At 44.0% G+C, this 15,260-nt stretch overlaps 1 protein-coding gene and 1 pseudogene across 6 annotated transcripts in view; one reads left to right on the plus strand and one right to left on the minus strand.

The window, feature by feature from the left end:
- Positions 1-765: 765 nt before the first annotated feature.
- Positions 766-15,260, plus strand: part of DOCK11 (dedicator of cytokinesis 11) — a 178,262-nt gene continuing 163,767 nt past the window's right edge. For 5 of the 6 annotated variants that reach the window (XM_011380184.2, XM_011380187.2, XM_023523307.1 and 2 more), the window contains exon 1: positions 766-1,130. In XM_011380184.2, coding sequence (XP_011378486.1) covers positions 1,029-1,130 — 102 coding nt within the window. In that variant the 5' untranslated portion in view covers positions 766-1,028. The remainder of the gene's footprint in view (positions 1,131-15,260) is intronic. The other variant, XM_011380186.2, reaches the window with a different exon arrangement.
- Positions 13,895-14,010, minus strand: LOC111731668 (annotated as a pseudogene).

Genomic DNA, 15,260 nt, shown 5'->3' on the forward strand with positions numbered 1-15,260 from the left:
CTTGGAAAACAATTTCTTGGAAGGTGAAGAGGATAAGGAAAGTAGGAAATGGTGAGGTGATAGGAGGGCACATGTAAAAGCTTCTAGAAGACTGGTAAGTCCTCCAGAACCCAGCCAATGGCGGCGTTCCCAATGCCACCTCTACCCCATCCCCAGTAGTCACTGCGTAGCTAGACTTTCTGCCACAGGCCCAGGCCCTACAAGGAGCTCTCCCGGCCCTCCTGGTGATGGTGAGTTTCCACTTCTCACAACCTGCTCCCTCTTGGGGTGGCCTCCTTGAAGAGGGCGGACTGGGTATGAAAACGCTGTGGGAGGGAGAGGACTCAGGCAAGCTGCTCAAGCCAGAAAAATCGCTCTCCCACCTTCAACTAGGGCGCGACCCCTCCCCGGCGGAGCACACAATAGACTCCGCTCCATGTCGTTTCCCAGCCCCAGGTGGCCTGGGCCCTGGGGGCTTACGAGGTGGGGGTGGGTGGACGCTAGAGTCCCAAGGTCTCTTGCGGGCACTGCAGACTCCGGGGCGGCAAAGGAGCACTGAGGTAGAGCACCCCCCCACACACTTGGAGACATTTCTTTACCCCTTAACACACATGTGAATAAAGAAGCAGCCAGATATTCCCTCCCGGATGCGGCTGCACCAGCAACATCAGCTGCGGGCGGAGCCCGGGCGGTTGCCACTTCCCCCTCTTCCCTCGTGACCTCGCCCTCCTACCCAGTTCTTCCTCCTCGTCCACACACCCTTCCTCCCAGACACGCCCTCCTCTTTGGGCTGGTCGCGCGCAGGGCTCAGGCTCTCTAGGGGAAGGAGCGGCCGACGCCCCCGTGGGGCAAGACAGCAAGAGAGCGAGCGAGTGCAGGAGGGAAGGAGGGGACGAGGGAGGAGTCGCGCGAGCGAGGGAGGGAGGGGCGGCGGGCGCCGCGCTGCGATGTGGTCGGCCGGCTGGCGGGTAAACAGACGGAGCAGCAGTGGCCGCGGCCGGCTCGGCTCCGGGCACTGAGTACGCCCGCCGAGACCTGCGCCCGCGGCCATGGCTGAAGTGCGCAAATTCACCAAGCGACTCAGCAAGCCCGGCACGGCGGCTGAGCTCCGGCAGAGCGTGTCGGAGGCCGTGCGGGGCTCCGTGGTGCTGGTGAGTGGCCGGGGCACGGGGCGTCTCGGGGCACACGCTCGAGGCGAGAACGACGAGGTGGCTTCCCGCGCGCCGGGGTTGGGGCAGAGACAGCGCTTGGGGCGGGTTCCCAGTGCGCTCCGCGCTCTCGGTCTCGGGTTCAGTAAGTTTGCGCACTGGCCACGGCTGGTCAGGGTCCGAATCCCGGGTGGCCGCTGACAGCGCTGCGGCTGCCGGGCGCGGTGGGAGCGTGCGCTCGGCTGGACGCCGGCAAGGTTTCGGGGGTTTGGAACCCGGGCACGGCCCGGGCCTGGAGTGTGAGCTGGAGAACAGACTCCGCGCAGGCACAAAGCCAGGGGCTATGCGCGAAGAGATCTTGATTCCCTCCTGCCGGCACCTGAGGTAGCCTGGGCGAAAGGATGCGATAAGCGTTTTGCGCGCGCGCGCGCGCGCACACACACACACATACACACACACACACACACACACTCACACCGTGTACACAAAAAAGAACCCCACCCAAAAAGCTCTGGGCGCCCAAGCTGTGGCGGGCGATGAGAACAGAGGAAGCAGCGACTTCCTCCCGCTACTGGGGAGAGCGAGGGTGGTGATGGGTGTTGAAGGAGTGCTGCTGCTGTTGCCGCGGAGGGAGGGGATTGGAAACAACGGGGTTCCGGGGCGAGTGGGCGCGGGGTCGGCCGCCGAAGGGCGAGGGTGTCCCTTGGGACCCAGGAGTTATCCAGAGGCAAGGAGATGGGGGACCATGGAGGTTTGGGGGGGGAGAAGAGATGTGCCAGTTCAGGGATGGAGGCCCTGGGGTTAGCGCCCCACGGTTCCAGGCCGGCGGATGGAGATTTGAAAGCGCACTGACCTCCTAGGAACCCTCCTATCGTGCACTAAGCCTCATCCGGATTGTTTGACTGGAGGGAAGCGAACGGGTGCTAACCGGCACTTGCCTCTTCTGTTTTCAAGACACTCGTTGCCAGTTTCCTGGACTAGCAAGCAAACCCTAAATAAGCAATCAGACTGGTTAACGAATATTTGTTACTTCGTGTTTTGTTGTTGTTGTTGTTTATTCGTTTTTGTCTCTGCTTCCCTTACAGGGTGTTGTCGGTTGTGTTTAAATTTCACCATTTAAGAGTGGGCTCTTTTTGTTTAAAAAAAAAAAAAAAACATCAGAAGGAAACTTCGCAGCTTTTCCTTGTAATTTTTCTGTTGATCTTGTAGAATCCGATAAAGCCAACATTAAAGGGAGGCCAGGGGCTTGATCCTAACAGTGGAGAAAGTTGACATTAGTGGGAGTTCTGGAGGAGGATCAAAGGTAAAATATGTACCTTTGAGATAAAGATCTGATCATAGCAACAACTGTGCAAAGCCAAGTGACTAAAGAAATCTATCTGTTGCTGGACCCTTGGAAATTTAATCCTGCTGTTTAGCAGAGCTTTGTCCAGAACTTTAATGTTTTAATGGACTTGGTTTATTGTACGTCTCACCAGTTTTAGAATGAAGTCCTGATGGTTCAGATTGGTACCTCGATTGTCGTTCACAGCCAGTTAAGAGGGGAGGCAAGCTGTGTGCAGGGCATTTATACCAGGGCTCTCTCTTGGTAGATTGTTAACAAGTGATTCCATCTGCCTTGCACAGGAAACGTTTTCCTAAATTTAGAAAGTAAGAAAACCTTGCTTGAGCAGAGGTGGCTGGCATACCACATCGTGTGTAGGGAGCCTGTGAAGTGGGCAGATGGTCTCAAGAGAATAAATGGGACTCAGCAAACCTCCACTGGGATTTGACCAGCATTTGACCTGCCACCCTCAGCAGCAAAAAGTTAACATTAGCATTCTTGCCCAGGTTTTTAGATTTTAAAAATGATTTTGTGTAGCACAGGTTCATTTGCCCCTTCCTAACCCTTGACTCTGGCAAAGCTGGAAAAACTGTTAGTGTAAGGAGAACCTTCTGGGAGACGCTGCCCAGCCTAGCTTACTTGAGTCTGGGGCCGCAAATTTTTACCAGGCAAGGCACAGGCATGATACTTATTACTACTATAGTATGTGATCCACGTTAACATTTTGGGGGTAGGGGAGAACAGATTCTAGGAATCTCAATCAGCCAATATGTATTCAGTTCCTACTGCATGCAAGACACAATGCTAGATGCCCTGCAATTACAAGTGAATGCGGATGACTTTTTCTCCATTTGTTTTCATTAGTCTGAACCTGGGTTGAGTATGTGTTTGTCGGCAGAACAGCCAGATTATGTACACAACTCAATTTTAGATTATCCATAGCACCTTAGTGAATATTTTTAAGCAGTCTAGTCAAGTAAGAAATAAGGGAACAGTCTTAAATGGAGTGTATTCTCCACTTAAATGGCTTTGTTGGCCCCTGCTTTTCTGACACAAAGGGCTGTTTAACTAAAGTTAGCAAAGCCACGGACAGGTGGCTGGAAAGCCAGTGGACCACGTTGTAGCCACCTCCATAACTTACGATTCTTTTCTGATTTAAGCCTTAACGTCTTTATTAGGGATATCGGAAGTGGGGTTTACACTTGCTGCTGTAAACCAATGGCATTCACGTTAGAGCTTCAATATGGAGTCATTGCAGCAGCAGGCCAAGCTTTTCTCTGGTGTATCTCTCACTAGAACTTGGAAGGCCCACCAAACTGAACAAATATACAGTATTTCCTGTTTAGTTTTTGTTTGTTTGTTTGTTTGTTTTAACAATTATACTCTTGTTAGCATTTTGCTAAAGTGGGGGCTAAAAAAATATATATTTTCTTCAAACATTCTAAGTTCTTCTACCTCAGCTAATAATCAAATTAGCAGATGGATTAACAGGAGAAAATCAAATTTTAATATATGCTCATGGGCAATTCACATATACATGAAAATTCGAAAGACAGTGAGGCAACATTGGGTATATGGGACATTTTGGACAAAAGGATATGGGGGATGGGGTATTAGATTTCAGAAGTGAAAATGGGCGATTTACAGGTAGTTGAGGGAGTGTAACGTACATGGCAGGCACCTTCTTGCTAACAAGAGCCATGCCTGAAGCCTTTCTATTTACCATACTTAATTCAAATTAGGCTAAGTCGAACATCTTGAGATTTCCTTCCTGAAGCAGGTTTTTCTGTCTGAATCTCTTGGACAGGAAAGGGAGGGTCAAAGGTTCTTTCTGAATCTTGTTTCTTAATAAACAGGTTAAAATCAGTATCACCAAAAGACAGCTTTAGAGTGGCAGTCCTTTGGTTTCTTGAGCAAAACATTGTTTTGCTCACTGTTGGAAAAATTAAGAAGGCATAGGCTATATATAGCATGTAGTTGTGTATTCAGACCTTCATTCATTTATAAGTACTTCCATGAATCTATTAACTATATAATGAAGCAGAGACTATTTTGTTGCTTCATTTTTCTGAAAGTTTGACATTTTTACGAAGGTCGGTTTTAACCCAGGAAAGGGGATAATTACAGAATTAACCAGTGGCAGGGAATTCAGTGTATGTGATTAATTGAGAAGTGTTTACATATACACATGTTTTAAATGCAGAGTTTTAACACTGTTTTTGTTATAATTCGCGATATAGCTATTTGTGTCTTAGGGGGAACAAAGGCATTTGGTAAACCTGTTGTATTCTGGCTCTCTCCTTAAGAGGAGTCATTTATTGTGCCTGGGAAAGTCAACTAGTAGGTGTTTAAAGACTGTTTGCTTGTTTGCTGCTGCTGAATTTACCCTTAATTCTATGCGCACGAAAGGATCAGGGAAGAGTTGCTAGTTATTACCAGTTGTAGCCCCTTGAGGCAGGGTAATGTATGTGGCATCCCCTGGCTGGCGTAGAGAAAAACTCCCCCGAAGCTGAGAATGGCTGAAAAGTGTCTGCAGCGGTTGACTCCCCCACCTGGCACACACAGCTACCTTTGCATGGAATGTTTGTTAGGTTAGAATTTAGGGAAGGCTTGAGAAGGAATCAGCTCCCCTGTTCTCTCTCCCCGGGGAATTTGTGGAAAGTTGTTAATATAAGACAAAACAACTGACGCTGTGTAGTAAAGCCAGTTTCAATGAGCTTCTTGACCAAGCATTTCCAGTTCAGAGACTTAGCTTGGATCTGAATGAACAGTCAGGAGAGTTACCCAGAGTTTTGGCGCCTAAACATAGAGTAGTCTCACAATTCCTGTGGGCTTTTACAGTTTAGGAGAGCTTGCAGCAAGCCACTCCTGGAGGATCTGTCCAAAAGCCCAGTGGAGAGTTTGCGGTGAAACCAGAGGCCTCACTGAACATTTTTTGAAGCACCAAATAGTAGAATTTGTTTTCTAAGATGAACATGTTAAATTTTGTGAATTATTTTTTTTCCTATTCTAATTATCAGCAAGGCTTCTTTTTGAAATGTTTATTGCTTTATTACATAATAAATGCATGTTTATTGTAGGAGTTAGAAAGACAAAAGAGAATAATCAATCACCATCTCATTTACTCAAAAGGAACTCTTAATGTTCTAATGTATACATGTCAAAACTCTTCTTTCTGTCTCCTTTGTGTGTATATATGAAAACATGGATTCGATAAGTGTATCATACAAACTTTAAAATATTTTTTTCGCTTACCACTGTCTTGCAAATGTTTCTTCACATCAATAAATAGAAATCTGTAGAATTCCACTGTGGGTGTACCATAGGTAATCATCTTTTATTGTTTGATGTTTTGATAATTTCTAGTTTTGTGGTGTTATAAACATGAGCTGTCTAGTACGGTAGCTACTAGACACCTGTGGGTATTTAAATTTAAATAGAAGTCAATTAAAACATTTAAAATATCAGCTCCTAAATTGCACTTGCCACAGTTCAAGTGCTCAGTAGCCACATGTGGCTGGTGGCTACCGTATAAGGACAGCACAGACACAGAACATTTCCGTTACTGCAGAAAGTTATTTTGAACAGCGCTGGTATAAATATTAATTGAATGAACATCTCTGAGCAGGCATTTTCAAACTTGCTAGATTGTCCCTTTTGGATAAATTTCTAGCATTGGAATTGCTTACTCAGACATCAGACACACTTTTAGTGTTAAAAATTCCTCTTAAACGCACTGTTAAATTGCTCTGCAGAAAGTTGTTGCCATTTACTCTTTCACCAGCAGAATATACAAGTGTTCATTTCTCTTCTCCCATGCCAACACTGATTATTAATATTTTTTAATCTGTGCAGTCTGATAGGAAATAAATGGTACATCATGGTACTGATTTAAATTTCTTTTAGAACTCTTGAAGTTGGATAGTTTTTCATCTGTTGATTAGCCCCTTGTATTTCTTTTTTGTGGATTTGAGTGAAGCTTCTTACAGACTATTTCCTTGTTTATAATTCTTGCAGTAATGGTCTCCACCCCCAAGATTCTGTTTCGATAAATCTGGAGTGGGACCAGGCATCTGTATTTTTAAGAACTACCTAAGATGATTCTGATGTGCCCAGAAATGCTGATCTAGACCACTTGCGCACTCAAGGCAGGAATGTCCCCTACACATACCTCCTTAAACACGCCCTGCCTTTTAGAGGGCTATGTTATATGTTAGAAAGGTTCTTGAGCTGAAATTTACTCTTAAGTTCCACCACAGGCTAGGCCTAGCTCTGCCGTTTGCAGCCACACAGATTATGTTTGCTTCCTCTTTTACATGACAACCCTTCAGATGTTTGGAGACAGCCACCTTGTATGTCATTTTTTAAATTAACTCTTTACAATGCCAGAGCCTTCATTTCTTTCCTTTATTCTTCATAATATTTGGTTTCAAGATTCTTTTCACCATTCTAGCCATCCTGTTTGGACTCTTCCAAGGTGTCAGTGTCCAAAAAGCATGTTTGGTGCTAGTGGAAAGGAAAAGAAATGAGCAACCTCAACTTGAGAAGGTTGTCAGGGCAAAACTAGGTTTCAGTTAAGCAAGGCAGTGGAGAGAACATTCTAGAGAAAAGCTGACCATGTAGTGTTGTGTTTTGACAAAAGACTACAGTTCTCGAGAGTGGAGAAGTGTTTCAAATGGGATCAGGAAGGAGCGGGGGCGGAGGGTGGGGGTGGCGGAGAGCTAGGGCTGAGTGGGCAGAGATGACATTGTAGGCAAGATTAACTGAAAAGGTTTGCACCTTTGGGGGTGATTAGGGAAGTGGGAGGCAGGGCGTGGAGGAATGGTCTGGAGACCAGCCCCAGACTTCTAGTTAGAACAGTGATGGTAAGTTAGGTCACCCCTGGGCAGCTCCCCTGCCAGTGTTTGAGCAGTGGGGGTGACAGCCTCCTCTTCCAGGTGCCTGAAGAAGCTGAGTAGAATGTTTCTTGTGCTTACAGGACTCATAAGCCAGGAAGAGAGATCAGACGTATGCAAAGAACAAACAGAGAAGATAGAAGCACAGCAGGAGGCTGGTGGCTCGGCTTTCTGTGTTCAGTTAGTTACAACATCTCTGCTCCCGCCCCTCAAGCTCTTTTGTTTTTCAAGAGTTAGGTCCTTTCTGGGTTCACCAATGTTCAATAAGCCTTTGCCAATGATCAGTGTTAATCTCCATTGCATTTCTCACATTTATTTACTACAGTGGCCTTTTTTTCCCCCTGTGAATGGGGAAAGTAAATGGTAGGTCTAACACTGAGAAATTCATATATAATGTACATGTGTAAGTCATCTTGGCATTCCTTTACTTGACCTCTATGGACTGTACAAAGTGCAAATCCCCAGGGCTCCACCTCAGGGCTCTCCCTCCTGCTTGTTGGAATTCAGAGGAGTCATTTATTCACCAACCTGGTTTTGCTTTCTTCTGAGATACAGAATTGCCAGTAAGGCATGTTGAAAAATTAGTAGTTTTTTCTAAAACACAGAAGGGAACTACAGGAGGGAAAAGTAGCTAGAGTTGTTTCCTCGTTTCTATAAATCCTAACGATAATTTTATGATACATAATCTCTTTGAGATTTAGAGCTCTTGATTTCTTTTAGCTTTTGTCAGGAGTACAGAGGGGTTCATGGGTAACATTGGCCTGCTGCTTAGTTTATATCAACCTAGAGCCAGATGCTTTGTTGATTCTTGCAGGGCCCCACCCTGGAGACTCTCAGAGCTGTAAGTGGGGAAAGGAAAGGGACAGTCTCATTTGTCTGGAATTTGCCTGGAAGCTCATACTTGTTAGAGCGAGTGGTTAGGAGTGGGCTCTGGAAGTACACTGCCAGGTTCAAAGTTCAGCTTAGCTACTTACTAGCTGGGTGACCTTGGGCCAGTTATTTAACCTTTCAGTACCTTGATAACCCTCTTGTGGGCTTGTTGAGAGGCTTAAAGGAGTTGTTGCATGTGAAGCACTTAGAGCAGGACTTGGCACATGGAAAGCACTGGATGACTGTTGGCTTTCATTGTCATTCTCAGGTTATATGGTGGATAAGAGAAGTCTTCTGTGTATGTGTTACAAGTCAATAAAATAAACTGGCAGAAGGGAAGCAGGTAGCCTTGCTTTTTAATTTTATTTCCTTGCTCTAAATCATGCCCCAAAGAGTGAGCTACATGGCTGAGCCAAGAATCATACACTTTCTTGAAACAGAAGCTAGCAGACCACTCTCCATTAGGTTCTTGATAATATCCATTTCTAGTTGGACTTGGTTATATTGCAGAGCCCAATGGATGTGAGCTAGGGCTCTGGGTCTTTGGCAATTCTCATCTTCAGACTAGGCTGATGAGTGAGTTCCAGTCCTCTGTTAGGGAGGAACACCCAGTCCTGTGCCTAGGGAGAAGGTCCTACAGTCTGGGGACTTGCCTGCATGACCTCTGGTGGAAGCGATCACATTTATGACAATCTATTCAGTGTGGTTTATGCAAAGCGGTGGATAGAGGAGAACTGGGCTCTAATGGAAAAATAGAACTTCAACGCCCTTTCTTTTCCCTTTGAAAACTATATTGACATCCCTTATTCTCATTAATTCTCATTTTTTAAAAATCAAATGAATATTGAAATTTAAATGCCTTTTTAAAGCTCTAATTTGGAAACCCGTATTTTAGTGGAACAATTTTAAAGCCTAAAGTTCTCTTAAGAAATTAACATATTTTTATATTTGGCTATTCTGGTTTTGTGGCAGCAGGATAATTTCTATTAAGAACAGTGTGTACAGGTTTTCAGCTTAGTTGATACTGCGGAAAATATGCCAACTGTTCCAATGACACGTGGTTTACCTATTGTCTTTGCACAATATCACACGATCATGCCTAAATTTGCTATTAATGATTTCCTGCATTTCTTCACCTTATTTTTATTGCCCATTGAGTTTATCGTTCACGGGAAGCTGTATTTTTTGCCTTTTCCTGATAGCTCATGTCAGATTGTATATTTCAAGGTGCTGAGAAATGTTTGAAGATATGCTGATACTTCAGCTTTTCCATCATGTTGCTTTCCCTAATGACTGAAATATTTTACTGGATGAGATTTAACTAAGAAGTCAAGTGTTCTTCCAAGCCTCGGAGACAGAGCATCTTTATTTGAAGTGTTTCAGTGAAGTGTGTCTGGAGGCCGGGGAATGTCCTTGTAGGAAATGTTTTTTAGACGATGACAAGAACTTGTATTTTTATAGCCTCAATCTTATGAAGAGTTAAAAATGTTATGCCTGTGGCCTTGGATGTTCTTACAGGTTGCTATTAAACACATACCACATTGTCAGCACCTCTTCGGTGAGTGGAGAAACAGGCACGGTTTCAAGTCAGGCAGGCTATAGGTCATTCGTATTTACTAAATGACAGAACATGTAATGAACTCCAGGTATCTCGATTCCTTTGGAGTAATTAGGTAAAGAAGCACTAGCTCCTGGGCCAGATTCCACAGTAAATCAGGTGGAGGAAGCTCTTTTTGTGTGGTTTTGGTGATAACCTCTTTCTTTTTGGAAATAGTGTTTATTTCTGAATAAGCTTAAGTCTTTTAAGTGAGCGGTGAGGACAAGAATGGGGGGGGGTGTGTTGTTACTGAGAAATGTGGGCAAGATCAGTATAGATTTTTTCCTTGCCTAAGGCTTTTGAGAACTGTTTGCAATTGGCTATTCTTCCTTTCTTTGCCATTTGAATAACTATATGGAAAAAAAAATCTCCAGAACACTGGCTCTGCAGAGGTAACTGGGATCATTTTCATGGAATTGTTTTTATCATTTTTTTCAAGTGAGTTAATACTGTCCAAAAATAACAATACATATATTTATCTCCATGCCTTTTATATTAGTGATTTAGTTTTCCCACTTGAGAAACTGACAGCTTTATGCCTTGCAGGACCTGTTGTCAATGTTCATGGTGTGAGTGGAAGAATGCTATTGGCCTAACCAGTTTATTTTCATAGGTTAACAAGTTCCTAAGGCTTCAGTGCATTAAATGGTTTCCTATAGACTTGAAGAAGGGAATACCACCTTTTAAGGTGCCTAACTTACCACCAAGAAATAAGTTTGAAAGACCTCTGAATCAACTGTTAAAATCGTTATTTAAAAGCTCACAGGAGCCAATAGCACTCCTTCAGTCCATCTGAGTGTTTATATCATGCTCTGTTGCTTGTGGAGCAAAGAAGGCTCTCTCTGCTAACCTTCCCCCTGGGGAGGATGACTCTTTCACTACTAGTGACCTGCATGACTGCTTGCAGAGGAACTGGCCTCTGTCCACCCCTTCCAAATGAAATGGTCTGGCAAAATCCTCACTAGAAGAGCCAGAAGAAAATTCCATAAGGCTTCTTGCTTCAGGTCTGTGAATGAGGCCCCATTCCCTCTCCCTGCTTTTCTCTCTCTTGTCTCTGCTTGTAGCTGGAGCTACGCTGATGTCCAGAGCTGGCTCAGCACCGTCCCAGGTCCAGAGACCAGCCTGGGTCTACGCAGGTGACATCAGAGGACTTTCACATTCAGAGCTACGGTTCTCTGGGCCCCAAGTCCTATAGGATGGGTGCTGGTTCTGCCCTGTCTTTAAAATCCATTTCTGTTCACTGGGTTTTATCTTCTTCCTTGTCCCCTTGTGTCACTGTCCCAGTCACTTTGTCCTTGTCTTGACCCCCAACCTCCTCATATTTAATACTATGCCTTGGTTTTCCGGCCAGTTGCCCAGCTCCTGTAGAAGTGAGGTCTGGTCTTGTTACTGGTGCCGAGGAGGGATATTCCACCCTCTCACCATGATCTTATAACAGCTTGAGCTCAGCACCGGTGGGACTATGGACTGAAGAGGCGAGTGTCTGCTCAGAGAAGTTAGAGGAGGCAGAATACCTGGAATGATGAGTTCCAGTCACTGGCCTTGCTGAGGGTTAGACTAGATGCATGGCCAATTAGTTTCCTGTGACTGCTGTAACAAATTGCCACAAACTTAGTGTTTCAAAACAACACAAATTTATTATCTCACAGCTCTGGAGGTCAGAAGTCTGAAAGAGGTTTTACTGGGCTAATGGTAAGATGTCCACAAGGCCTCATTCCAACAGCTCTAGTAGAGAATCTGTTTCCTAGCCTTTTCCAGCTTCTAGAGGCTGCCTTCATTCCTTAGCTTATGGCCACTTCCTCCATCTTCAAGCCAGTCACAGCAGTCAAGTCTTTCTTATATTGTATCATACTGACATGGCTGCTGTCATCACATCTCTGATTCTCACACTCTGCCTCTCTCCCTTACTTAGAAAGGACCCTTATGATTTCATTAGTCCCACTTGAATAATCCAGGATAATCTCCTCATCTCAAAATTCTTAACTCAATCATGTCGGTAAAATCCCCTTTGCCATGTAATGTAATGTAGGTTCCAGGGATTAAGATGTAGACATTTTTGGGAAACCATTACTCTGCTTCATGCTCAGGTATTGCTGGAGGTTGAGGAATGGTGGAATCCTGGGGTCCAATGGGTTCCTAATATGGATATTGACATTATGGTTTGAGGAGGGACAGGGATCTGATAGACTGGCAAACTATTAGCAAAACTCTTCACAGAAAATTGAGGAAGCACAATCCCTTTTGAGAATTTTGGCTGAAAAAAAGCAATACAGGTTTGTAGTCTGCAATTTCAATTTGGATGTTTTCTTAAATTCTTCATAATTAAAATTTTTTCCCCTACACAAAACTCCCTCAGTCTAGGGTTCTTGTAAGTGGGTACTGCTTTCAGACTTGAGGTGTTTCAGGATACAAGCTGGCCAGACACTTAGCAGGCACTTAGCCAGCTCAGGCCTATGGAATTTTCCATCCTCAGTTAAAGAAAAGAGTGCAGAGGTAGAGAGAGCACGCGCGAGAGCGACAGGCAGACAGACAGAGGCAGAGAGACAGAGAAGGAGAGAAGGAGGAAGAGAGAGAGTGTCTGTGTCTGTTTAAAAGAGAAAGGGATGGTTGCATATCACAGAAATAACATTGGCCGACAAGCTCCAAGACATCTCTCCTGTGTCCTGTGTGAAAGGCACTTCACCCATCCTGAAGGTCAAGTTAGACTGGGCATGGCTTTCCCGCTCTTCTAAGGCAATTGCAGGACCCATTCCCAGAAATGGGTTTCTAAAACATATGATCGGAGAAGCAGAGAGAAGCACTGGAAAATCTCCCGGATTCCCTCTAGCTTCATCATGATTTCAATTGAGAGATGAATTGAAACTTCCTCTCTTCACCAAAGCCAGTCACTGCCATCTTAGTGACACGCATCACAAAAGCTTCCTGGTTGATCACATTTGCACCAGCGTTCCTCACTGGTCAGTAAAATATCCACGATGAGCTGATGGCAGAGAACTTTACTGCCCCGAAGAAATATTCTGTCATAGATGTAGATCGCATTTTCTATTTTTACATCGATTCTATCTAATTGGCCATGGCTATATTTCTTCAAGGCCTGGCCTATCTCTTTTTTAGGCCTTTGGATAACTGACCTGGCTGTGATGCATAAAAATCCTTATGAAACCCTCAGATTTTGTTTCAAAGTCTGTATAGAGAAAATATATGTTAACTACCTTCACTTTCTCCTGTTCCATTTTTCTTATTTTTCCCTTCAATAGGAAAAAAATTTCAAGTCTCCTTATAAGCCATCTCAATAAAAAAAATTGAGTTGTCTTTAGTGGAATTATCTTAACTTTTTTTCCTACTATATTTGTACACTACTAATCTTTAAAATGTGAAAGGATGTTTATTAACTGTAGTCCTATTTAAATTTTCTTTAGAAATGTGTGTTCATTTTTTTTTTTCAAATGAGGCTCTTTCTCTTCAACCTGGCATATTTTATTATACTTTATTTCATATTATTTTATTGATTTACTACTTTTCTGTTTGGGGTTTTTCCTTATTTACTGGCCCTCATCGGGATTTCATGCCTTCTGGGTAGTATACATTCAGTCAGTGAGTTAAATGACAGAGTCGATGCCTTAGAACTTGGTCTGTGGTGTATACCAGAAGGAACTAGAAAGCAAGTGTATTGTTGGACAGTGAGCTAGAGAGAAAGGTGTGCTGAGCCATGGAAGAGAGCTGCTTAGCTAAAGGAAAAGATAGATACTTTCCTGGGTTCATATTCAAATCCCCAAGGAAATGCTTTTAGAACTGTTGCTTGAATTGCAAAGAAGCAGATAATCTATTTCTACTGATTTCTTTTTAATGGATTATATCTACTCAGGGCAAGATTGTGGAGAGGGTTGTGACTAGGGGAAGGCTAGACAAGGACTTAATCTGAGGAAACTAAAGGATAAACAAAAAGTTAAGATGGAAGGAAGTTCTTTTTTCATTATAATAGACCAAGTGACCAGAGATTAAAATATTAACAATATTTAATGAAGGTAGCAGTACACTTTTATTTATTTATTTAAATTTTTTTATTTATTATTATTATTTATGCCTACAGCGCCTGGTCTTCCTAGGTGGTCTGTCATCCAAGTACTAACCAGGCCCGACACTGCTTAGCTTCCGAGATTGGACATCAGGCTTGTTCAGGGTGGCATGGCTGTAGACCATGGACAGTGGCTCCACTGGGGCGTGAACCCAGGACCTTCTGCGTGTAAAGCAGACATGCCAACCGCTACACTATGGAACTACATCCAGCAGTGTATTTTTAGACTCAGACAGGAAGAAATCAAACTCTTTAGAAGTTATACTAGGTAAACGAAACAGTTTTGTCCAGGACCAAAGAGGTGACTAGACATCTATTCAGGAGAGAGAGGCGGTATATACTGTCAACTTGCATAATTTAAAACTCCAAATCATTTAGTTAATGTGGAGAATACTAGTATGCAGTTCTCCACTCTATATGATAGTTGGAACCCAATTCTCCAATTTAGATGGAGGACAGAGCCTTGTGACCACCTATAAAGGCCAGATTTCTTTTGGGGAGTTTAGGGTGAAGGGACTCATGTGACAGGTCACTTGACCTCCCTTCCTCCATCTTCAGGTAGAAGGGGGCAATAGCCCACACCTATTCCATACCCATATTTCTCAAGGCTGCAAATCCTGATGGACAGGAATGGTAGCAATGAAGGCTTCCCCTCTGAGCCCTTGAGACTTCCTCTGAGAGTGGCCCACACTGGGGCTGGCTTCCTCTTACTATGTCCCCTCCCTACCACGTTGCTTTCTTCCTTTTTCCACTATACCCCACTATTCTCCCTTCATACTGATTTTCAACTGCTGCTCCTGGTGTTCACCACTCTATATTGTCACCTTCCAGGAAAATCTTCTGTATATCTGGCTCCTTGGTCCAACCCCACTGCCATAGCTCGCTCAGCCCCTTTGCTTTCCCTTCTGCCATGTGCATTCCACTGTGGGCACATTTCACTATTCTCTTCTCATCCTTTTTTCACCTCTTCCTTCCCTCTCTCCTTAGTGTTTGGCCAAAAAGTGTTCTCCATGGGACAGGGCCATTACTGTGTTATTTTTTAAAAACCTTTTCTTTAGCCAAGAATGGAAAATTCCAAAGGCCTGAGCTAGTGATGGCTGGATGTCTTTTCTGGAAATCCAATGGCTTGGATGCTAAGAGTATGTGGAGCTACACATCTGGCAAGGTTGTTCCCTAAAATGTTCTGGCTTTGGATTTAGTTCCAACTAAAAGAAATGGAGGTTCTATCTGTGGAATTATGGCATAAACATGAAGAGTTTAAGAAATAATTATAAATACAGAGCCCAGTTTATGTCACTTTTTTTTTCTGCTGGGTTTTTAATTGGAAAAGAGTGGCCTTTGGCTTAGTAGATCTTATAAAAATGAAACCTTC

The sequence above is a fragment of the Pteropus vampyrus genome, unplaced genomic scaffold (assembly GCF_000151845.1).
Source record: "Pteropus vampyrus isolate Shadow unplaced genomic scaffold, Pvam_2.0 Scaffold390, whole genome shotgun sequence".
Classification (NCBI taxonomy): Eukaryota; Metazoa; Chordata; class Mammalia; order Chiroptera; family Pteropodidae; genus Pteropus; species Pteropus vampyrus.